General features: G+C 27.4%; 3 protein-coding genes across 7 annotated transcripts in view; 1 reads left to right on the top strand and 2 right to left on the bottom strand.

The window, feature by feature from the left end:
- Positions 1-24725, bottom strand: part of LOC129980138 (fibroblast growth factor 1-like) — a 35801-nt gene that overhangs the window by 8076 nt on the left and 3000 nt on the right. For 3 of the 4 annotated variants that reach the window (XM_056090777.1, XM_056090775.1, XM_056090778.1), the window contains exons 2-3: positions 17818-18025; positions 15109-15212 (exon numbers count right to left, since the gene is read on the bottom strand). In XM_056090777.1, coding sequence (XP_055946752.1) covers positions 15109-15212; positions 17818-18025 — 312 coding nt within the window. Of the gene's footprint in view, positions 1-15108; positions 15213-17817; positions 18026-24384; positions 24497-24725 lie in introns of those variants that run through there. The other variant, XM_056090776.1, reaches the window with a different exon arrangement.
- LOC129980122 (pre-mRNA-splicing factor 38B-like) lies at positions 69-2491 on the bottom strand. Its single transcript, XM_056090774.1, has one exon. It carries the CDS (start codon positions 2319-2321, stop codon positions 1140-1142), a length of 1182 nt encoding a protein of 393 aa, XP_055946749.1. The 5' UTR covers positions 2322-2491; the 3' UTR covers positions 69-1139.
- The window catches only part of LOC129980184 (ubiquitin-conjugating enzyme E2 L3-like), a 33827-nt gene continuing 11940 nt past the window's right edge, over positions 2839-24725 (top strand). The window contains exon 1 of one of the 2 annotated variants that reach the window (XM_056090781.1): positions 2839-2940. The gene's annotated coding sequence lies outside the window, so the exon portion shown is untranslated. Of the gene's footprint in view, positions 2941-19713; positions 19994-24725 lie in introns of those variants that run through there. The other variant, XM_056090782.1, reaches the window with a different exon arrangement.

The raw sequence follows: 24725 nt of genomic DNA, 5'->3' as shown, positions 1-24725 counted from the left end.
TTTTGAACGATAAATAACTTTATTAATCACAAACACCATGGAGAATTTTTAAGTTTTCACCAAGAAATTATGCATATAATTAAACAGAATTTATTTTTCGTTATACATATCCAGTATAATTTTTCATATGTATAAAAATTCTCAAACTTTTTTTAAGGAACAAGATATCATTTTGCAATACTTTAAAACATACTAGCTTATAAGCAAACAATTCTAACATGAAAATGTCTAGTTAGACATGTTCTCTTTGTTTAAATAAAGATAAAATTATTTAAAATATTTTTCAAAATATGGATTGAATGTATAAATAACTTATTCAAGTAATTAAAATATGACAATCTAGAAAATAAAGTATTAACAAAATAAAAGTATTGTAATCATACAATCAATCTTTGGCACAAGACAGCCAGTATCCCAATATTTTGCATATTACGAGAGGACAGTGATTCATTTTTCTTCATACTAGTTCCTAACATGTCATTAGGTATAAACAAAAATAGATAAAATGCAAACCTTCCTTGAAAAAAATTAATTTTTTGAAGATTTAATTGCTCAAATTGTTTGCATGAAGTAGCTAGATGAGTATTATGCAGAATGTCAGACTAAAAAAATAAATATCCTTGGAAAATGCAACATTTTTATTTAAGCAACTGAGCAATAAGTTTTCATTGTATTAGTGTAGTTGCAAACAAGACACTTATCAAAATGTCTACAGGCACATATGCAATTTTGATTATTGCATAACAAAATGAAATATTTTTTAAAACCACACTGGTAGATATACTTTTCAAGAATGAAGGCGAGCACAGCATCTTTCCATTAGAAACAGAAATAAAAGCTGTGCAGAAATGGTTTAATACTATAAAACAGCTTTCAAACTATAATGTTATACAACAAAAGTATAATCATATCACATAAATATTTTATAATATATATATATATATATATGATAACAATGGATTTCATAAGAATCAATATATGCATCTTTATTTCAACATATCATTGTGTAAATTTAGTAAGTTAAATGGAAAATGAGTTGTTAACAAGTAAAATTTAGTATTGCTTTCTTCTTGCAATGCATAAAACAGGCACATCCTCTAATGAAAATTAATCTGTATATGATGCAGAATAATGTAAAATTAATATCGATGATGATTTCTATGTCTATGATCAGTTGGACTTCTGTTGCCAGAATAACGAGAATCAGATTCGACAGGACTACGTGTCTTATAGTTAGAATGCCTTGAATCCCTTTCCAAAGAAACGCGAGCTCTATGGCTAGAATGTTTATAATCCATATCAGATGGTGTTCTACTATGTGTTCTATGTGAACGATGCCTATGACTGTCTGTAGGACTTCTACTACGTGATCTATGACGAGAATGCTTGTGATCAAAACCTCCTGGGCTTCTACTACGACTTCTATGGCTTGAGTGCTTGTGCCGTTTGCTAGAATGATGGTGGTGGTGATGCTTTGAGGATTTTTCATGTCTCTCTTTCCTTTGTCGATCCTTCTCTCTAGTTATTTCATCCGCAACATCATCTCGATACCGTGATTCTTTTAAACTCCTTCCAGAATCTCTGGGTTTAGAGTCTGAATGAGAAGTCTTTCTTGGATGCACATCTTTGTCCCAATGATTTTCTGCAGCTTTGTCAGCATCATTATGATCCGGCTCATGAGATGCTGCTGAATTTGTTGTTTTAGTTCGTGCTCTCCAATCTGATAGCTTTGTTTCAAGATCCTTCTGAATTGGAACAGGAATACGTGGGAAGAGAGTAGAAAACCATTCTAATTTTGATAGAAAATGCCTCAACATTTCTCCAATTGTCATAATTTGTCCACCTCCAGCTTTGACATCAACATCCTCTTCATCTTCTAAGTAAGGCTCATACCAATCCCACAAATCAGCAGGCGGTTGTGTATATCTGATATACATGAATCCTAATGCTCGAATATATGGAGAATCGTTATGATTTATCAATCCAACAACCTGTTTCCGAGTCAATTTTAATGTAAAAAGCTTATACAGAATACAAAATGCAGTGGATACAATACCACCCGCTCCAACACCACGTACGCCTCCACACATACCTGTTTGCCCAGCAGTTTTACGACTGCCTTTTTCCCATGGTTCCAAGTGATTCACTTTATAATAAATTTCATCAATAACTTCATGATAAGTTTTTAACTGATATAAATTAACTTTGAAATAGTGTGATGACAAGATGTTCGTCAAAATCAAGTTATTCAAGTTCATGGTCTTTTCATTACCCCATAACGGGAGAGTGTTGTTCTTCTTATCCGCAATTCCCGGAGCCATTGATCTTAAATATTGCTGAACGTTTATCACAAACACCGCTAGGTATTCACAGAAGTTCAAACACAAAATATTAAATTAAAAAAAAATAAACTAGGCTAAAAAAATAATCGATGTTTGTTTTGATACAACACAAAACCGTGAAAATTACAGAATGATGGACGCTGCAGTTAAATTTTTTTAAGCGGTGACAGTTACGACGAAAATTTTTTCAACACTCATTCTTTTGAAAAATAGAATTAATTTTTAACTTTTATAACCACTTCTATTTTCTACATAGGAATAATATAACACATTAAAAACAGAAATAAATGTAGAAAGTAATAAAACCAAGCATTTTTATCATAGTTTGTTATAGCTATATTTCTGAAGCTGTTTTAAATTATTTATTTAGATCAAACTTAACCATCATAATGAAAATATTCAAATTAAAATTATTTTTGAGACATAAAGTTTAACTTAAATTAAAATATTATTTCAGAAAATAATGATTCATTAAAAAAAAATAATGCATTCGCTATTTTCACTGTAACTGCTTGAGGTGTGAAGAATTAGCATACTATCGGAAAAGAAAGCGAAATTCGAGATTTGGAAGGTTTAAAAGTTTCTTCGTTTCCTTTTAGTAAGTAGTTGAATTTGATAGTTTTTCTATGATTTTATTATTTACATATACAAAATATTAATTATTAAAATTTTGATGGTTTATTAATGAAGAATCATGAATGCTTACCTTTGTCACAGTAACGGATTGAGTTTTGTTTCATTTTCTGTAAAGATGCTTTTGTATAAGAAAAATATTTTCAAGCTATTAAGTAGCTGCTAAAATTTCATTCTTTTAATATTTTCCCCCTCTCTTCAGTTTATTCTATGACTGTGTGTCTTGAGTGCGATATTACTCGTTAGTAATCATTTGTACTGGTCTTGTCTTAAATAAGTATAATCGACATTTTTAATTGAAAATAAATATGTCAAGTAATGTGATGCGATTTCTTGCCATTTTTAAAAAGATAGTTTTTAATTGATATTCGTGCAAAGTGCTAATTCTGCTCACTCACTCTAACTTTCGCTTTTATTAGTTCACGTGTGATTTCATTTGGATTTTCGGTAAACAATGTAATGGATTATATTTAGGATTTTTTTAAATCCTTAGTGCTTCTAATTATGTCTAATTTTATTAATTTCGCTAATATTTGAATATAATCAATACTTTATTGGAGCTTTAATCTAATAATTCTATTATGTCCTAACCAGGCACTGTACCTCCTCCATTTTTCTAAAATTAATTTAAATCTGTTTGATAAATGAAATTTAAAAATTAATAATCTCATTTACCACTTGAATCATAAATAATTTAAGTAATATATGCAATTATTAAGTAATGAATAATGTATTTTATGATGATGAGGTAGTTCATCTTTCTGTTATGAATTTATTGCTTAACCAAACAATCCGAAGAGAAAAGTAGAAAGCAGGGGAAATAAGGCCGCAAGAATGTATTTTCTCAGGAATATTAGATTGGGTTTGACCTAAAGTTAATAAGTCTTCGCAACTTGCAAGTTTTAAATAAAACCTGAATTTGACGAAATAGAATGACTTTTGGAATGTTAATTAATTAAAAATGTCACTTATTTGTAATTTCTTTTATTTAACACTAGTTTAGTGAAATATCTGTTGGAATTTGAAGTCAACTGCATTATTTGGTACCCTGAAATCCAAGTAATGTTTCTGAGGCTCCAGTTGTGAAAAATTTCATGTTTAAGAAAACCCATTTAAGTTGGATATTGGATCAAAAGATTCAATGATGTAGCTTAATATGCCTAAACAAAACATGGGCTGGAATATCTTAAATGGTTTTATGAGAAAAAAGTGACATTAATTTCAATTTAGTAACTTTGGCCAACTTTAGAAAAATCCCAGACACTTGCATAACTGCCAAAATATGCTTGGATATCAAAAAGGTCTTGGTAAACGAGTTCATATCGGTTGCGTGATGTGATAATGCAGATGCTTTCAGATTTTCTGATTGGCAATAAAGAGGAAAATGATCAGTTTCTCGATTGCTTTGATACTTTTCTTTCTACTCGACAATAATTGTCATCGTACTTTAATATTAATTTGGTTAGTATGGTTATCATTAAAATATTTGCTGTCTCGTTAAATTGAAACTTCGTGTTAATTTCTAACTTAATTTTTTTTTAAGCGAGAGGCATTATATTGATTATACTATGTAAAACTATTGTATCAAGTTAAGCTGTAATTAATGATAATGTGTTATTTAATCAAAAAAATTATAAATATATATACTATAGAATTTCATTATTCCAGTTTAACCGATTGATCATTAGTGGCACTTTATGTAGCAAAATAAGGATTTCCATTTGATTAAAAATTATTCATAGAATTATTAACATATTATAAAATTTTAAGGAAAAAAAACTTGTGTTCATTTTTTTATTTTATAACTTTTTCTAAATAATTTTGCATAAATATCTGTATATAGTGATATTGAATTCGCATGAATTTATCATGTTGCTGTTTTGAGAATAAATTGATTATGGTAGCATAATTTTTAAAATCAATTTATAGTATTATTTAAGTTTTGAAAATAATTATATATTTTCTTTATAAGAAATTGCATTAAACATTTTTGAAAATGAAATAGGAACTACATTATTCTAAAGAATTTTATTGAATTGAGCTTGATCAAATATGCATATATTAAAAGCAACAATTATTGTTAGTAAAACAATATTGCAAGCACCTATTAATTTGTCTTAAAAAACAAATATGATTGACAAATTAGCTTCGTTAAGTCTACAAATAATTCAGATTGTGTAAAATAAATTGCCAGCATTGATATAAAAACTTACAATTTCAATAAATGTAAAATGTAATACCAATGTCATTTAGTAGTATGTATTCTTTGCAATACTAGTAAACCTGCTATAAATTAAAAAAAAAAAAATAGATTAAATTCATTGATTTAGAAATTCCCCATATAATATATTGCACTTCACTAAATGATTTGATTTTTTCAAATGCTTCAAGTATCCTCCATACTTTATTTGTGTACTGTATTTTCCTGTGCTTTATTTTCCTCTATATTTTAATGTTTTCCAATAATGATGGTAGCAAGGTAAATGAAATGATAGAACTATGGAAGTCTTTGTTAATTTCAGTTTTGTGGAAATGTGATATAAGATTTAAAAGAAAAACTCTTTGAATTACTGTCAACACTAAGCAAAACAAAACATGCATGTCTTTCTGGTAAACTTTTGCCTAACTGTACAACATCAATATTTATATTTGTTTCTTTGACAATTTTTAAATTTTCAGTAACAATATCTTTTTGAACAATGTTGATATTTTTTATCTAATAAAAAAAATCTGATTTTCTTGAGTGTGATTTTTTTTTTGAAAAATTAATATGCAGCCATTTGTATTGCATTTAATGTACATATACATTGTTGCGTAATTTTGAATACACAATTTTTTGAAGGATTTTTAAGAATAAATTCTGCAGTTAACTGATTAATTAGAAAAAAATATAGATTCAACCAGACAAGTTTTGAATTTTGGCTGTAGCTAATTCCAACCCCACCTTTTTTTTTTTTTTTTTTTTTTTTTTCATATTGGTGCTTCAAATTTTATTACAAATGCTGAAATATAAGAATGATTTTTATATTTTGAGATACAGTGAAACCTCTTTTTTCAGGACAATGCAATCACTTCCTGTTTCTAACTAGAAATCAAAAGGTTCAAGCTTTAGTTTAAAAAAGCTGTTTGTACTTCTTCTTCCTATTGGTTATTAGTGAATTCTAATAAATTTGGAACAAAAACATCATTCGCGCTTCTCTCGCTAATAGGTGATAGATCCGAGTTGCTACGATATCGAAGCTTGTTTTTCTAAATCTTGAGCAAACGCATTCTAGTTCTGCATCAATACGAGAACAGCAAATCGACTAGAAAGTTAACTAAATTATTTAACTGCCAAAGAATGCCAATAAAAAGATTAGATTTTGAAAGAAGACTTCAAATTTTAAGGTGTCAAATGGTTGAGACACAAAAATTATGTAAACATAATTGAAGCTGTTTTGGAATGGTTTAAAGTTGTTCTTGCGAAGAAAATTCCTGTCGGTGTCTATGATTCAACACTAGAGAAAAGAATTTCCAAATGCTCCGAGATTGGAAATTTCTCTACCAGAAATGAATGGCTGGACAGATTTCATACACAAAATAACATTGCTTAGTGATCACTGTGTGACAAAGCGGCTGATGTAGACCTCGATTCATGAGAAGATTGTCAGGACCATCTGCTATTGCTTTTGATTGGATATGATTACAAATAAATATTCAACATGGAAAAGGCTTTTTTTTTTTCCCCGTGCTTTTCACAATAAAAGTAGGATTCAATAATCCAAAGAAGCTAAAGGTGGAAAAATTCTGAAGAAGCGGCTTACCATTTGTTTTTGTGTGAATGTAGCTAGAGAGAAAGAGGCGTTTCTGGTCCTTTGGAAATGTCAAAGACCCTGGTGTTTTAATGGAAAAGATTTAAATTGTCTTGGTGTGTCATTGTATACGAATAAAAACGCATGGATGACATCTTGCATTTTTGAAGAATGGTTGGTAAATTTTGACAAAAAAAAAAGTGGTAAAATTTTACAATGGCATTAAAGTAATTCTTTTGAGTAATGGATTAAGTATCTACAAAAAAAGGTAATATTTCGATTGATTTCCAGTAAAAAGAGTATTTAATTAATCTTTTGCTTTAAAAGTTAACAATATTCTTTTTCTTGAATTTAAATGTTTTAAGTTTTGTTGAATTCAGCCTATTTATTTAATCGGTGATGTGGAACATAATATTTGATTCATGATAGTATATCATGATAATATTTAGATACATGCATCTTGAACACTTTATTCATTAGAAAAGTTATTTGTTTTGGGTGCGAAAGAACTAAAAGCTAAATAGCATGTATAGTATTCCGAGAAAAATTTATCAAAATGGCATTTGTTGCTATGAGAATTTTCGAAATTGTCAAATTTCAATATATATTATTTTATACAATTTTTGATATTTATTAAAAATTTTAATTATAATTATAATCCCTCCCTCCCTGCAGTATATCTAATGAGTATTGCTGGCTGTTATTTATATAAAAAAACATTATATGTATTGCTATATACCTTTGCTAACGGCCTCTTTCATAAAAATTATTAGTTGTTAAAAGTATCAATTGAATATTTTTTGTGAATAGCTTGTCTGGATAACTTCATTTACATAATCTTTTTAAAATTCAAACTTTGATGGGCATATAACTTACATTGAAAGCTATATATTGTTCTGCTCATTGTTCTAAGTATTCCCCTTCCACCCACCCTTTTGGTCTATGCACACTTTATAAATAGCATGGTCTTTTTGTCTATTTATATACCTTTTGGTCTATCAATATATCACACACACAAACAAAAGAAGCAGTGTTTAAAAATGTGCACTTTAAAAATTCGTTATCATTGTTTACTTCTAAAATTAAACCGTAATTGTAAGTACTAAATTTATTTTACTAAAAGCAAGTTTTGTATCGAAATCTGCTTAACATAAAAAAGTAAGTAGAATCTCCATGCCTTAATTATCAACAATGAAAAAACACAATCATGCATTTCGGAACTACTAAAACTGTTTTCAGGGCTTTTAAAGTAGAACTTTAATAATAATAATAATAAAAAAAAAAAAAAAAAAAAAAACTTATAAAAAATATTTAATATGAAAATGATATTCAAATCTCTAAAATTATTTTTTGAATGTTTTACCATATAATTTTTTTCTTATGATTTTAATTTATGAAAATATTTTAAGTATAAATTACAACAATAAATTTCAACTAACAACTTTGGTGATAATTTTGTTCATCCTGATTATCGACTTTTTTAGCTGTTAAATAATTATGTTAGAATGCATATATATTTTCTTAAAATATTCCCTTTGTTAATTGATATGACTGAAAAAGATGAATTCAATTGAATCCCTTTACGGAAATTAAAAAATGTGTATATTACAAAATAAAAGCAGAAGTAAAATCCTGTTGCAGAGTTAATAGTTGGAAATAGTACATATTTGAATGTTTTGATGGATGAATTTTCATTTCATCATGGCATTTAAAGCATAGTATCAAATCAATTGTGTGTCAATTGAAATAAAATTATTATTAAAATTAAACCGTAAATAGTTTTCCCCCCAAAAAAATAATTTTTTCAGTTTTAAGATAATTTACGGATAGTTTTTATAAGATAATTATTTTGGAAAATATGGACATTTATTTCCATAGACAAGTCATCTCAATTATCCATTTACAACACTTGATTAAGTTTTCTGTTTGAAAGCTATTTCTTGAATACTTTTATACTTTTTTTTCTCTCTGATTAAATATACTTATTAGTGACATAATGAGCATCCTTCAGAATAATTGAATGATATTTTGTATTTCCAGTAAATAACTAAATAATGTGTGGAATTCAGTACAGCTGTAAAAACATTCTATAAATGTAGCAATCTGAAATACATATGACAATTTGTTTATATTTGACTATTGTCATTCAACAGTAAATAACCATGATTTCTTTGCCATATATATATATATATTAGTGTTTTATTTATCATGTGGCACTCAGATGGCTGTTATTTACTGTTGTGAATGCTTAATTTGGCTGTTTCCCCATTGTTGATGATTAAAATATGAAGTTATAGTTTATTTTCTCAGTAATATCTATTCAGTATGCTTTATTTTACTTTTTTACAAACTATTTATTTTAGAGAGTATCTATTAAGGTATGGATTTGAAATTTATCATATTTACCATTAAAATTTAACTTCTGAATTAAACAATAGTAAAAAAAAAAAAAAAAAAAAAAAAATTCAAGTGCACCCACTTTTTAACTGCGCTACTTTTCTTGCAATATAAATTTATGTAAAAGGATACAAATAGACAATTAAGGAAATGCATAGCTAAATAAACAAAATGGGGTAAAGTTTCTAAAAAAAAAAAAATGATGCATATATCTATCAAAATTTGAAGTTTAAAACGATTTTGCCTAGGATACCATTAAAACCAAGTTACATGAAATATTTAATTGAAATTTGTAGCAACTTTTTTTCTTGCTGAACCAAATTGTTGCCAAAGATGGCTTGTATATTATATATATGTGTAATGATATCTCTTAATCTAATTTAAATCTTAATTTCCTAATTTTTATCATAATTTGGCTCCTATTAACTTCATTCTAAAATGGTCTCTTATTTCCTGATCCAATTTCTCTTTATTTAATTAATTACACACATGCTCTATAAAACTGCTAAATTCAGCAAGTTCTCACTCTCAAAGAGAAGGATAGAAATCCCTAAAGCTTAATTTATTTTTTTAAAGATACTTAAATTTTCCTTTCCTAAGACTACATATGTCAAAGAAATCCCTATCAAAATTTCATAGTAAAAACCACTGAAGAGAAAATTTGTCTCCTTTTCTCTTGTGTCACGATGTAGACTGACTATTGACAGATGCCTTATTTTTTGTATGAAAATTATGCATCCCGTAATGAAATAAAGTTCTAAAATTTCAAAAGTTTCTTATATTTAGTCACACACCTGCTAAAATATGTTATGTATACACTGTCTACTAATAAGTATTTGGGCCCCCATGCAAATGAGGATATCTGCGATCCAGAATTATGCCATGCCTTCTGTACTTGAATATCATGCTGAAAACAGAATAGGCATTAGTCGCAGAAAAGATGTCTGGAATTGAAAGCTGTCCGACTTGAGAAAGGAATAATTGTCGGATATCATAGAAATGGTTGATTCTTAAGGACATATTTAGTGAGTTATATACTTCAAAATCTATATTGGTTTTTGTGATTAAGAAATAGAAAGTAAGTGATGATTGTCGGAATGTGCTTTGATGCGGAAAACCCATGAAACTAGGAGATAGAGATTGGCGAGTGCTGTCCAGGGAAATTCACTAAAACCGCACCAAACCAAAGACCGACATACTCCAGGAGTTCTAACAAACATCCAGGACTGGTATTTCAATAAATACCATCTCTTAGGAAGCACATTCCGTGGTTTCCATGGTTGTATTACTGCCCATAAGCCTTTGATTATAAAATCCACCCGCACTGCTCTGTTGAAGTGGTACAAAGCACATCGAAATTGGATCCGTATACGAGTTGAAACGGGTTCTCTGGAGTGATGAATCAAGGTTCAATCTCTACCAGTTGGATAACAGAGTCCGGGTTTTGTATATGCATGGAGAACACCTTTAGTCAGAAATGCATTGTGCCTACAGTTAAGTTTGGCAAAGGTCTAGGGATATTTCTCCTAGTAAGAATTGAGACCTTTGCTCCCAAGTCATGGTAAGTTCAAAGCTGACTCCTACTTCACTATTCTAAACAACAGTGTGCTTCTGTCGCTGTGTCAATTTTGTGGGTTAGGTCTTTATTATTTCAAGGATAGCAATGTTACTTTCATGTTATGAGGTCCACTATGGAATGGTATGATGACAATGGCATAAACCAAACTGTACTGGCCTTCCCAGATTTCAGACTTGGATTCTATAGCAAAACTCTAGGATGAATTAAATTGGAATCGCCAATTTAGGGGGTGCAGCAACCAACCAAAATTGGTGAAAGTGCTTGCATGTCTTCTTCAAGCCAAGTGAAAGAAAATGCCGTGGTCCATCAGTCAAACACTTGTAGAAAGTATGACTCAGAGGGTTAAGACAGTAATTACTTAAGGTGGAGACTCTATCAATTATTGATTATGAATGAATTGTGTTTACATTTTTTATCACAGGTGTCCAATTACTTATTGGTTGATAGAGTATATATAAATGCATATTTTAATTCTTATTCGTAACTACTTAATTTGTAAAGAGAACTTCATCAAATATGTAATTCAATTTTATTTATAATTTTTGATGTGTTTGATTTTATACAACTCGCTTATTACTTAAGTTTATTACAAATAACAAAAAATTATTATAATTCTTTGCAAGTATTGATAATTATATGTTCCTTCTGTTTAAATGTTAAATAATATTCAATATTATTGCTTATTTTTTTTTTAAAGTTTTGCATTTCTTAAGTATTTCCTATCTTCTGTAAGCATTGAGAGGATTTTACTGTCTACTTCAAGTACCAAATAATAGTTCTAATTAATACTGCAATATTAAATAATTGTTATTGTTTCTTTTGAATATAAATCTACCTTTTCTTTAATCATGATCAGATATTAAATTGCTTTTCAGTCATTTATAGCTCAAAAGTACTATAGCTTTTAATGCTTATAAATACCTACATATATGAAGTGTAAGGCTATTAATAACATTGAAATTACGTATCTTCTGTGCTTTTTTATATTGTAGTGTAATTGGTTGAAAAATGAAAGAATGTGTCTGATAATGTTGAAGTATATATATTTCTTAGAATCAAAGAGAGCAATAATTATTTTTTTGTTTTGTAGAATTCATTTTAAAATTTCGAGAAATTAATGAATTGTTAAAACTTTCAAGCAAGCACAATTATATCATTTAGGCTGTTTAGTTTCAGTGTTTAAATTCTATATCATCTGCAGATTAGTCCTCTTGATGAATATCCCTAATTGGTTAGAGCTGTTTTTTTTAACTACCTTACTAATTTGGGTATTAATATATATATTTTTCTCATTCTCCAAAGTTTTGAAATGAGAAAAAAGTATTAATATGGGAAACTGAAAGGGGTGGTTGTGTATTAATTGTGTGTGTTGGTGAACTTTTGTATTAACCGCAAGTTGTTCATGAACTTTAAGTTAAGAACGACATGTTATTAAATAGAACTAGAACATATATGAAATATGACTGTGTTCTAGTCAAATTTTAGCTATAACTGACTACTTTTTATATAGTTGACTATTTTCTTCTTTTCTTTTGTTGATAAAGGCTGGTTTAAAAAAATTATCATTTTTGGTTGATATATGGAAAATGGAATTAAAAAAGTAAATGTTAACAATTGTATATATTGTCTCATGTGAAGATGATTTCAGTAATGTTTAATTAAAAATGTTCTGGAATTGATAAAAAAAATCTTTTATACTGTTTTTAACTCTAATGTATTTATATAGCGTTGTTTTACAGATGGGTGGCAAAATAATTATGAACACCCATGAAAAAAGACATGGCTTATATCAGAGAAGCAGAATGTGCATGCCACTTTGCAATCAAGTCTGCCAACCAGTGGTTATGAAAGATAAGCTATCAGTCGCTCAACATCAATCATGGTTTTGCATGTGTCTACCGTACTCTCTGAAAAAAGACTGACACGTCAAAGTATGAAAAAATCATGATTATTGGAATGCGATTCCCTGGTTGCTTAATAATGGAAACAGCTTATTATTTGGGGCTTTTGAGGAGTACTTATAACAGCTGTTATGACAGCATATATTGTAATGTGGCAGCTGCAAAGCATAACAGTCGACAGAAGGAAGAAAAAAAGCTTATCGTGAGGGATAAAAGAATTTTACTGAAATATTGACCTGAAAGCACAAACAATCTTTATTCGAGATAAATAATCAACTCTGGAACTCCAGTTCAGCAAAAATTGCTCAAAGGGAACTTCATAATTTGATTATTTTTAAAAGAATTGTAATTCATAAGCCATTGGTAATATTATGTGAAATCAAAATAGGAAAGTTAAGGCTCATATTAAATTATGCTAATTGAACTTGATTTTTTTTAGGAGCAGAATTTTTAAATAACTTTTATTCTATTAGTTTGAATATTTTTTTTTATATTACTGCTGAAATATTTTTTTAATGTAACTAGTTTTATTTCCGTTTTTATAAATATTCATAACTCTCGTAACTATTGTATTCATAGTTATTATTTCAATAAGCTTAAAATCAATGAAAACTTAGATTGACAGATATAAAAATTTATTACAATATGCCAATGACTAATGTGGCATGCCTTTCTATGTTTCCAAGGTAAAAACAAGAATTGCTTAAAACTTGAAATTTCTTTTTAAACAAAATGCCTCCATGAAGAAAACATTAAATATTGATGCTTAAAACTTAGTATTATACGAATGAGTTAAGATTAATTTTCAAAAGTATTTAATTTGGCCTGTGATACACCTTTTATCATTTATTTTACTGTCAACTTGCATTATTACTGATAATAGTTGAGTCTGTATATCTTGTTCTTTTGATATCTACTTTTCCATGAAAAAAATTCTGCATTCAAAAATCTCACGACTATTGTATTAAAAATGTTTAAAGTAGTCATTCTTAACTATTCTTGAAAGACATTGTAAGTTAATAAATAGTAGATCAAATAGACTCATTTTGATATAACATATGTAGTTGTGTGTATAAGACTAAAATTATATTGCTGGAAAATATATAAGGCATGCATTACATCAAAATAATTTTTGAGAAAGAAAATTGTTTAATTTTTCATAATGGAAAATTAAACACATCTCTATTGGTAGAATAATCTAACAAACTTTAGAAACTAATTCTGAAGATTTGAGGTACCCAATAAAATAAATACTGACTACATTTTTCACTGTATTGTATTATCTAATAAAATTTTGACTTTTTTGCTATTAATATAATGTAGTATAGAAGTGATAAGTACTATTATTATTATAAAGCTTTAAATTTAAATAAATCGCTTTTGAAGTTTTTTATATTAGCAAATCTTGAAGAAATTCTTGACTTCTTGGCCCATTTCTTACTTGGTAATATTCAGTATCTTTTTAAAACTCATGGGACAGATTTTAAGTGGACATCTTGACAAGCATCAATTGTTATATAATATAGACATGTAAATTCAATAATTTATTATGTTAACCAAGCTCATCCTAAGTAATTCCTATATTAAATATTTAAGATATTTGGATGTTTTTATCTTTCATATTCTAGGTATGAAAAAAAAATTCTAAAAGGGAAAAGAATTTTAATAAAACTTAGAGAATAGAAAAAAGTTTTCTTATTAAGGAAACAATTATTTATAGCTGGTTTTAATTATTCCATCTATATCTTCAATATCTTACTTTACATTAATGATACAAAAAAAAATATCATGATACAAAAGAATTTCAAAAATTTCAGTTGACGGTTTAAAAAATTTCAGTTGACGGTTTAAAAAAAACAAGAGGTTGATGAATAAAATCTTGCAATTTTCAAAATTTTGTTCAGTTGTTTTTATGATAATTGTATACATGATTAATTCACTTATAGAATTATGGTTTTTTTAACTGCCACACATCTATCAACTTCCTCCCCTCTTTTCTTTTGATGAAAGATTTTTTTCTATATAGGAAAACCAATCTTGCTTTCAGTAATTTCACTGAATTTATTTGAAATGCAAAAATTAATAATTTTGTTTAAGTTTAATTTTATTGGTGAATGTTACTTATGTGTTATTAATATTTAAAAGGATTTTTCAGGAAAATTGATTCGTACAAGAATAATGTGAAAATAAAAAAAAATGTTTCTACAATATATTTTTAAACAATGCATATTTAAAGATATTAATGAATTAATTATACTGATTATTGTTTTAAAAAGTCACAATATTGCATTAAATAGCTTACACATATCCCTGCATATTTCCAAATATGTCTGATAATTTTGAAGGAACCTTTGAAACCACTTTTTGTGAGAAAATTTCAAATTCATTACTTTATTTGATATAAAAATGGCAGTTTTTTTTAATATTATTATTATTAAAGACAAAAAATGCAGATAAAATCTTACCTCTGCATAAACTTTTCCTTTATCATTCATTGCTAGGTACATGTCAGTTTTTTTCCCTTTGATTTGAACTTCTCCTGGTGCTCTCGAGTGAAATTGTAGAATAGCTGCAAGGAAAATTTTGTAATTATTGCATTTTAAATAATAGAAATTTTATAAATGAAAGATTTTAAATTTCACTGAATGTATTTTCAAAAATTACTTATTAATCTTATTGATGGAGATGGTCAAATCTTTTAAACATTTTTTTTTCAAAAGCTTTCACTGTATGACTTTTTTTGTACTGGAAAATTCTATAATTTAACAAAATTCTTTGTTTCTGTTAAGCAGAAGAGTGAATGTTAATTTCAAGAATTTCATTGAATGATTTCATATGAGTGAATGTGTGTATGGGCAAATTATAATCCACTTAGAACTTCTGTCTCATTTACCAGATTTTAAATTATATAAAAAATTTTGTAGCTATTAGAATATTATATTTTTAACAAAATATAGCTTTTATAAATTCATTAATTTATCATATTACTGATGTAGAATTTGAAAAATAATATTGGGTTTCATAATAAATTATGCTTTATTTTTTCCCCCTCCATTAAAACAAATTAGTTCCCTCCTATTTATTTTGTTATTTATTCCAAATGTTGAAGCTTCTTGAAAATCAAACGGTTTGTATTTTATATTTTTTTATTGTTTTAATTTTTTTAATTTTTTTTATTCATTGTATTTTATATATTTTTTTTCTTTCCCCGTAGCTATATGTTTTACTCTGTTTATACAGGTCGTGCGCAGAGACTAACAAAAGCAAAAATCCAGTCTAATTAGTTTACGTTCCTGTATAAATCTGATTTCCATCGAAACATGTGCTTATAATGAAAAAAAAAAGTAAAAAAGTAAAATTAATGGTGGTTTTTTTTCAGTTACAATATTTTAAAATTAAATATAAATAATGTTCATAGTGATTGCTTTCAAGTCGTAATTCACTTTTTATTCAAAAAAATTAATCTGAGATTTAAAATCTGTGTAGCTTTAAATTTAGTTTTAATATTTAGATTTAGTGAGTTGTTTTTAACAATTCAGTCTGATTTTAATTTGTCTTTGATGAATATTATGTTTCATAATCGGTAAATTTGTATTTCATTAGGTAAGGTAAGCTTAAGGAATTCCAGTATGTATTATTTTTTTTTACATATTAATAAATTTGCTATACATGTGAAGAGAGGTGGAACTATTAGCTGCCCAGAGTTTGACATGTTTGAATAATCTTTACGTGAAATGGGTCTGCCTTTTTATATAGTCATGTAGTGGGGTTATGGTGAAATGCCTTTTTTTAATGTCTGTATTAGATTATTGATGACATGAATCTTGAATCTTTTCAGATTATAATATTGAGGATGAAACTATTTTTTCTTTTCTGTAGCATTTTCAGACAAAATATTGCCAAACTTTTGATATTGAAGTCAGAAATTAGATAGACGAGGAATGCTTGAATTAGATAGATTAGAATTTAGAATATAGTGATGTATTTGTGTTATCAGTAGATGATTGACAAATCTCTAATTATCATTTTTTTTTTCTTTTGACCAACATATTATTAAATAGTTTAATGTTTTGGAAATGTCAAAAGAATAGTTATTTTAACCAAGTAACAAAAAGAGTGAAATTTTTAGAAGTTTCAAATTGGTTCCAGATTTTTTTATTTTCTAAGACATTTGGCAGCAGTTTTATCATTATTCATTTTTCAATTAAAGTGTTTTAATTTAGCATCACATTATATTATATGAAATCTTTAAAAAAAATTTGTGTGTATAATTTATAGTTGATGTATGGTTTGATAATTAAGCTTCAGTTATCAATTTTTTTCTCTTTTTTTTTTTTTTAAGTAGAAAAGTTTAATGAAGTATGAGGCTAAAACAATTGATTGTCTGCAAAGGTTACTGTAGAAATTGAGTGATAAGAATTAAGTAGTTGGTTATAGTAATCTGATGGTGTTTTGGGATTGGAGGATTGTGGGTTCAAATCCAATTCCATTGATTTTTTTTTCAACATGTATACTAACTTGACACAAATTATATTTGTCAAAAGTCTCATCATTATGTGATATAGAAATCTATACAGTGGATGTCGGCTGAGGTATTCTGATTCTTTGACGGCAGTTCAAAATTGCAATTACTGTCCTAAGGAAATCTTGGTATTGCTGCAAAAGGAAAGTTGATCTAAGAATCTCTTGCTGCCTTGTTTGTGTTATTGTAATCAGATAAAAAAGAGATTGTGGGTTCAAATTCAGTTCTCATTTTTTAAAATTTATTATCATTGATTTAAACCATTTAAAAATATTTTAATCATTTGAAGTTATAGTTTATCTTTTCACAATTTATCTGTCTTGTGCATACATAATTAAATCTACTATTGTGCTCTGCTATTTCAATACAATTTTAAATATATCAATTTTTTAAAATTTTAATAAAATTTTGTTTTAAAAATCGTGATTTATTTATAACTAAACTGCAGTATGATATTGTCATACTGATGCTATGCAAAATTTGTCATCTGATAGAACATTAAGTCAGACTAAAGTTTTTAGCGAAACTGAAAAGGATGGGAAGTGCAGCATGTCTTTTAAACTCTCCTTGAAATACCGACCGATCAATGAAGATGGACCACGCCGTCGCCGGTTACTCATTCAAAAACAAGGAGAAATGCCATTATTTTTACCTTCTTGGTTGTAAGGCTCCCGTGTGCCGTAGACGTTTCCTTCGCTGTCAATGACTATATTGTAGCCGGTGGCACTGTGCAATTGTTTCTCCTTGCCGATGTGACCCGGTATTCCGCGGTCCGTCTCCATGGATAGGCCAGCATAACTGGGACCCGTCAGCTCTTCTTCTGTGGCCATCTTGTTCGGAGGCCCGAGAGCAATGGGATCCTGAGAAGCAAAAGAGAATAAGTTAATGAGCGGTGCATCGCGGGAAGGGCACTTATTCGGCGAGGGCGGGGCTTCAGAGACTGCGCAGAAAATGGGCTTTTACTTCTCTCTCATTGTTAGCTGTATATTCACAGACGGTGCAAGATTGTTTTATTAAAACAGGAATCATTTAAAAAATTTTTTAATAAAGAAATTTCTTAAAAATTTGCGCCTGTAATATTTCTAATCAAGATTGACAAGAAATAAGATAATGAATGAAAACTTTTATGTTTAAAATAAAGTACTCTTGTTTCTTAATGTTTATAATCATACTTATACCGACATAGTACACATGTTTCAATCAGTACCTTATATATATGTGTGTGTGTGTGTGTGTGTGTGTGTGTGTGAGTAGTCAATTATTTTAAGCTAACGCAATGTTTGCATTCATGTCCCTTTCTGTGATACATAAATTCATCCATTACTCTTTATGGCTTTTCGGATCTGGGTACTCATTAATCTTATGTACATAAAATAATTTGAAAATTTCCTTTTTTGCTTTCTTCTGCTACAGGCTTTAGTTTGAAGAAGGTGAATTCCGCTTCTTGCAGAACTGAATATTTCTTTTTTATAATTACTGGTATTGAAGAAAATGACTATAAAAGTCTCCTTCAAACATTCTTTCATTTTTATTGTATTTAATAAATCTGTATTTCGCCGCAGGACCCGACTTAGGCTAATTGGTTCAAAAACTTCTGTGGCCTCTCCCCTCTATATATATGAAATATAGATTTTCGTAAAAAATCTATAAAATATAGATTTTTTTTGTGTGTGTGTGTGTGTTTATACGATAGATTAGTGAAGAAGTTAGCATAAAACTGACGGACTTTACACTGTACTGATATTTTGTTTAAAAAAAAGTTCATTAAAGAAGGAAACGTAACATAAACTTTCTATTCGATTGGGGGAGGGCTCTGATGTGGGGGCCCTGGGCAACTGCCCCGTATGTCTCTGCTTTAGTCCGGCTCTGTTTCGCACGTCTCTATATGTAAATTTACACGCAATAACGACGGCTCATAATGTATTAAAATCATTTTGCGTGATATTAACTGGCAGATTATAATACTTCCGCTGCAATGCGTGGCATCCTTACTACAAAAAGTGAAAAATAAATCAGATTTACAAAGAAAAGTTATGAATAAAGAGGCTGTTTTGTCATGATTTTCATTCGGTTTTCATGATATATTTGTCAACAAAAATTGAATTTTTAAAGATTAAATTTCCAAGAATGAATATATATATATATATATATATATATATATATATATATATATATATATATATATATATATATATATATATAATATATATATTAAATTTAAAATATAAAATGGAATAATCTTTCTAGAAGCGTTTAAACAATGTTCCGAGTTGGAAACATTATAAAATTTCCAAACATCTTAGAAAATTTTGAAATATATTCCCCATGTTATTTAATTTGGAAAAAAGCTGGATGTAATATAAAATTTTTGTATCATTTCTCTCTTTTATTCCATTGTAATTGCATAGACTTCTTATAAAATGAATCATTTTTTAAGTGCATAAAACGCGGCTAATAATTTCTCTTGTGGGGTGGATACGCATTCCCGGATGTAGTATGACGTCAGCGATCGCTCCGTTCTCTCTTTGTAGGTAAGTCGGCTATGCGGTAGCTTGCGATGCGGTTATGAATTCATTCGAATCTTAATTTGCCTACTCCAAATGCGTTGAATACATTTTCAATGCTTTCTTTTTAGAACTTTTTTAAAGTCTGCTTCATATTTACCATTCTTCATTTCGTAAAAAAAAATTGTATAACGTTTATGTGCGTTTGCTATGTTTCTTAAAAAGAACTTTCTTTTGCTGTGGATTACTGCTTCATATGTATTCTCACTGATGGATTTTCCAGAGATGCTCTTCGATCACGGAAAATAATTCGATCAACTCATAGTAAGATTTTAAATTGAAATTTCTGTTGTATTGTTTTGCATTTTCAGTGACATTCCAAACACAATAAAATATTTAAAATTAAATATATCAACCGATTTTTTTAATGAAGTGTGTTGATATTCTAATTTGTTGGATTATGATATTATTAAGAATGTCAGCATTGCAAATGTTGCTCCTTTTAATCGTGTTCACTTTTGAAATGTGTTTTTAATGCATGAAAAGAAGCTGTTTTTAGTTAGCTTTAAGTAATAAACAGATATTGCATTCCTAATTTAGAAGTTAGCTTTCATTTCAGATATTTTTCAACCTGTATCGTAAAAGGTTGTATGGTTCTACAGATAAAATTAAACTGTAGAAAATTTAAATGCTTTGCTTTTTCAAAAGAAAACCAAAATTTTATATCCTGATATAATTACTATAATTTATAAAAAATTATCTTGTCAAGAATGTCCATGCAATTTTCAGTATAACTTTTGTTAAAATTCTTATTAGGGGAGATAAAATTCATATATGTTTATCGAAAAATACTTACTGGTGTAAGAAATTAATGAGAAATGAATTGATTATGAATATTGATTGAGAAAAACTAGCAAATTTTAATTACATATAGATTATAAGATAGTAAGATTATGTGTACTTCTTCAATAAATACTTTGTGTGAATGATTGATATTTGAATTCTGCTTTTGCTCCTTTAGGATTGATTTTATTTATGAAAAGTGAAATCTGTAAAAATAAAGGTATGCTTCAATAGATATGCCTTTGGTTTATATATAAACCATAGACATGCATATATATATAATATATATATATAAGCAATTTGAATAATGTGTTGCTAAAATAAACATTCACTGTTACTCTTTCATGAAGTAGATAAATTTTATATTTCATTACTTTCGAATAAAAAACAGTGTAGAATAAAAGCTGGAAATGTTGGTGGGTGTAGCTTCTACAAATACACAAACTATTGTTTCTATACTAGTTTAAATGTAATTCAAGTTTATTTTAAATTTCTATAAAAACAGTTTTTCCTTTTTTTGGATATTTTATGTATTTCATCTTGAAAACAAAGTGCTATATTATAAAAATGAAATAAATTAATGTGAACTCAAAATTTTATTTAGAACTTTTGACCGTGGAGTATTTTTTAACTGACCTGTTTTTCCCGATTGAATAAAATTTATGGTGATTTCTAAGACTAGAGAAAAAAACTTTGAATTTTATTTAATCTATTTCAGGAAACATATCAGTAAAATAATAATAATGAAAACAAATTGTTTGACTTGCAGATTTTTTAACCTTTCAGTTAGACAACAAATTTTAGAAACACATGGTTCGATTCATGCCAGAATTCTTTAAATTGGACCCATAAAAGGTTAAAGGCTTGTACATTTCTTTTTGAAGATAAAATACATCAAGGTTTAAATACTTATTTAAGCTTTCCAATTTATTTAGAAGTTAAACAAATTTGACAGATTTAATGAGTTTTTTTCACTGAGAAAACAAACTCATTAGTAACATAAAAAAGCCTTGTACAATTCTTAATTTAGTTGTATTATACATGATCTTTAGAAAAAGATAAAGAAAAAAAAAGGGGGGGATGAGAGATATTAGTAGCAGTTAATATCTTACAATTTTTAAATATTAGATATTATTTTTATGCAATCAGATTATTTTATATAAATAAGATTAAATTGTAACAGAAAGAAAAAAAAATCTCTGAAAAAGAGGTAATAATTTTCAAATTATGTTTATGAAAATTTAATATTATTATTCTCAATATTTTAAGAGTATATGGCTTTTAGGTGCAGTGAAAAATGATCATTATTTTGTAGAATATTTAGAAGCTATTCCTCATATATAATAATTCTGGAATTAGAGATATATTTGGCATTGTGTAAGATATTGTTTATGCTAATAGATTGCTATCCTGTATTGAACTTCTGACTTTTAAAAATAGAACTAGTTAAGAGAGCCAGCTTGACTTTAAAATATTTTAAAACTTTCTTAAACCTAATTTTAAATGGATTTCCTTGTATATATCATTAATTAATGTCAAATTTTTTATTTATTTATAAACTTTATCAAACAGATTTTTTTTCTACAATATTTTTGTTTATAAATGTTAAAAATCTGAAGAAATTGTGTAAGTAAAAGAAGCTTTTATCTATATTTATAAATATTTTTTAAATTGTTTATACTAACTGAAGGAAAGGAAAATGGTATTATTAATGTATTTATTAATTGAAAATCAGGTGTTTTAGTTTATATTTGTGAAAACTATTCAAGACTTTTGATATCTTTATATCAATGGGAAAAATTTACTTCTTTTCAGAATAAGGAGATTTTTCATATTGTAAAATAATCAAAACAAATAATTATAATTTAGAGATGACTTATTTGGCCTGTTGCTACTGTCTAAGACAACAATAACAACAACAAAAAAAAAAAAAAAAAACTGTTTTAGAACATTGAACCATGTTTACTAACATTTTCAGTGAAATGAAAATTTATTAATATATAATTTTATTGTCGATGAGAAAAAATGCTAGAAAGAAATAATGTTGAATAAAATACAAGACATATTATTTCTTTCTTTCTGTTGCTTCCCCTTCCCCTCATTTTATTTTGAAATAACTCTCATTCACAAAAGTTTTCTCTCTCTCTCTCTCTCTCTCTCTCTCTCTCTCTCTCTATATATATATATATATATATATATATATATATATATATATATATATATATTGAATGCCTGTTCATTCATTTAAACTATGCAATTTCCCACTTCTTGATTAAAAAAAAATTCTGGACACATGTTTTTTATCACGTAGAAAGGTAGTTACCATTATATTAATCCTTGAGCTACAGATTTTTAGAAATAAAAATCCATGGTGCATTAAAATTTTATTTTTAAAAAAAATTGAATGAATTTGATTTATTTTTATTAATAAAGGAGTAACATAATATAAAAATGTAATTGAATTATTATTTATTAAATTTTTTTGCCATAAAATAGACCACTGAGCTATATGATTTCATTAATAGTAATTACAAATAATGGTTCAAAATATATCCCTACATGCATGCTTACCCATCAAAAAAGTAGGGCACTTTAATACCACTGTGTTTTAAAGAAGAGTGGGGGGGGGGAGGATTACTGTGCCTCCCAAAAGGATTGAAATGTGAATGAAAGGAATTTTATATTTTTCTGCCATAGCTTTCTGAATTTATCATTCCATAGAATTAATTTTTATGCCATCTTAAAATTCAGGAAATAGGTTTTCAGTTGCATTAATTTCATTTCTAAGCTATTATTTCTCTTACTTCAAACAATTATTCATATATGTTTGTGTATCTATTTACTTTGTAGTATTTACAATTAGTCATTCCTCATCCCACTAACTATTATTGTCGTATCAAGATTAAAAATTAACATATAAGGTTTCAAACAATAGGCTAAATTTTGAAGAAACATTGAATAATCAAGGCTTTTAAAAGGATGGATTACAAAATCAGAACTAAACCAAAAATATTTTCTTAGAAATGCAAACATAACCAAAAATATTTGCACAAAAATGTAAATGCAATCAAAAATATTTCTTTAAAAAATTATTTTAATGCATATTGGCATTCCATGGTGTTTTCCTTGCATCTTGCTCCTCAAACATTTATTTGTTTGGTAATATTTATCTAGATTGTATTTTTTAAAAGTGTTATTCTTGTTAAAATTAAGTCTTTTAAAGTTGTAATATCAACTTATGAATTTATTTCATATTTCTTCCATAGCCAAAATATATGTTGCCAGCATTTAGTGTAAGAACTCCAAGCAATCATTTCACATATGCTCTAAAAACATAAGATTGAATGTTGTTTATATGAAAACTTTCAAGTAGTAATTTATAAATTAGGGCTGAGGATCCTTAACTTCATTAAGAGATTCAATATAAGAATTCAAAAGCTGTATAATATAAAAGTACATATATTTTGCATTTTTTGTCAATAAAAAGGCAGGTGTATGTGTGAAATTATTTTAGACATGTATATTTCTTTTCTAATTTTACAGCAATATCTAATTTCCTGAATTACAATATGCCATTTTTTATATTGAATTAATTTTCTATTTTTTTTAACAAAATAACTTTTGAGCAGTGGTCTTTGGTGTGGACCAAATATATATATATTGAGTTATTATATTTGTTTCTAATTAAAATATTTGAACTGTAAATATGATTTTTAAATTGATAAGTTTCAATATAAATCTTAGAAAAAGGTCTATAAAACCATTTTCTTTTATAAAATAAATATGAACAAGTTGTAATTGAAAACAATTTCAAATTAAATATTTAATTTGTGAACGTTTTTGCTTTCAGTCAAGAATAAGAATTTACTTACTGTAATTAACTGCTGCATTTTTTTCATGATTTAAAATCACCTTTCAATAGTGTTTTGTATAGAAGTGAAGTTGTAGAATGCTAATAATGTTGAAATAATTTATGCAAAAAAGATGCTTGTTCTCTTGACAGTCAAAGCAATTTTCAGGGTTAACGCCTACTTTTTAAACACCAACACTGCGTTTGCTATAAATATATAGAAAATATCTGTAGTACGCGCACCACAGGTAATATTCCTTCTCCATTAAAATTCAGCATAGTTGTTTTTAATTTTGTATAACATACGAGTGCTTAAATCAAAAGTTAAAAAGGATTACTCGTTTACAGAAACTTTTTTTTAGA

Source organism: Argiope bruennichi, chromosome 1, assembly GCF_947563725.1.
Source record: "Argiope bruennichi chromosome 1, qqArgBrue1.1, whole genome shotgun sequence".
Classification (NCBI taxonomy): Eukaryota; Metazoa; Arthropoda; class Arachnida; order Araneae; family Araneidae; genus Argiope; species Argiope bruennichi.
The sequence above is the reverse complement of the archived record's forward strand: the minus strand, read 5'-3'. Positions and strand labels throughout refer to the sequence as shown.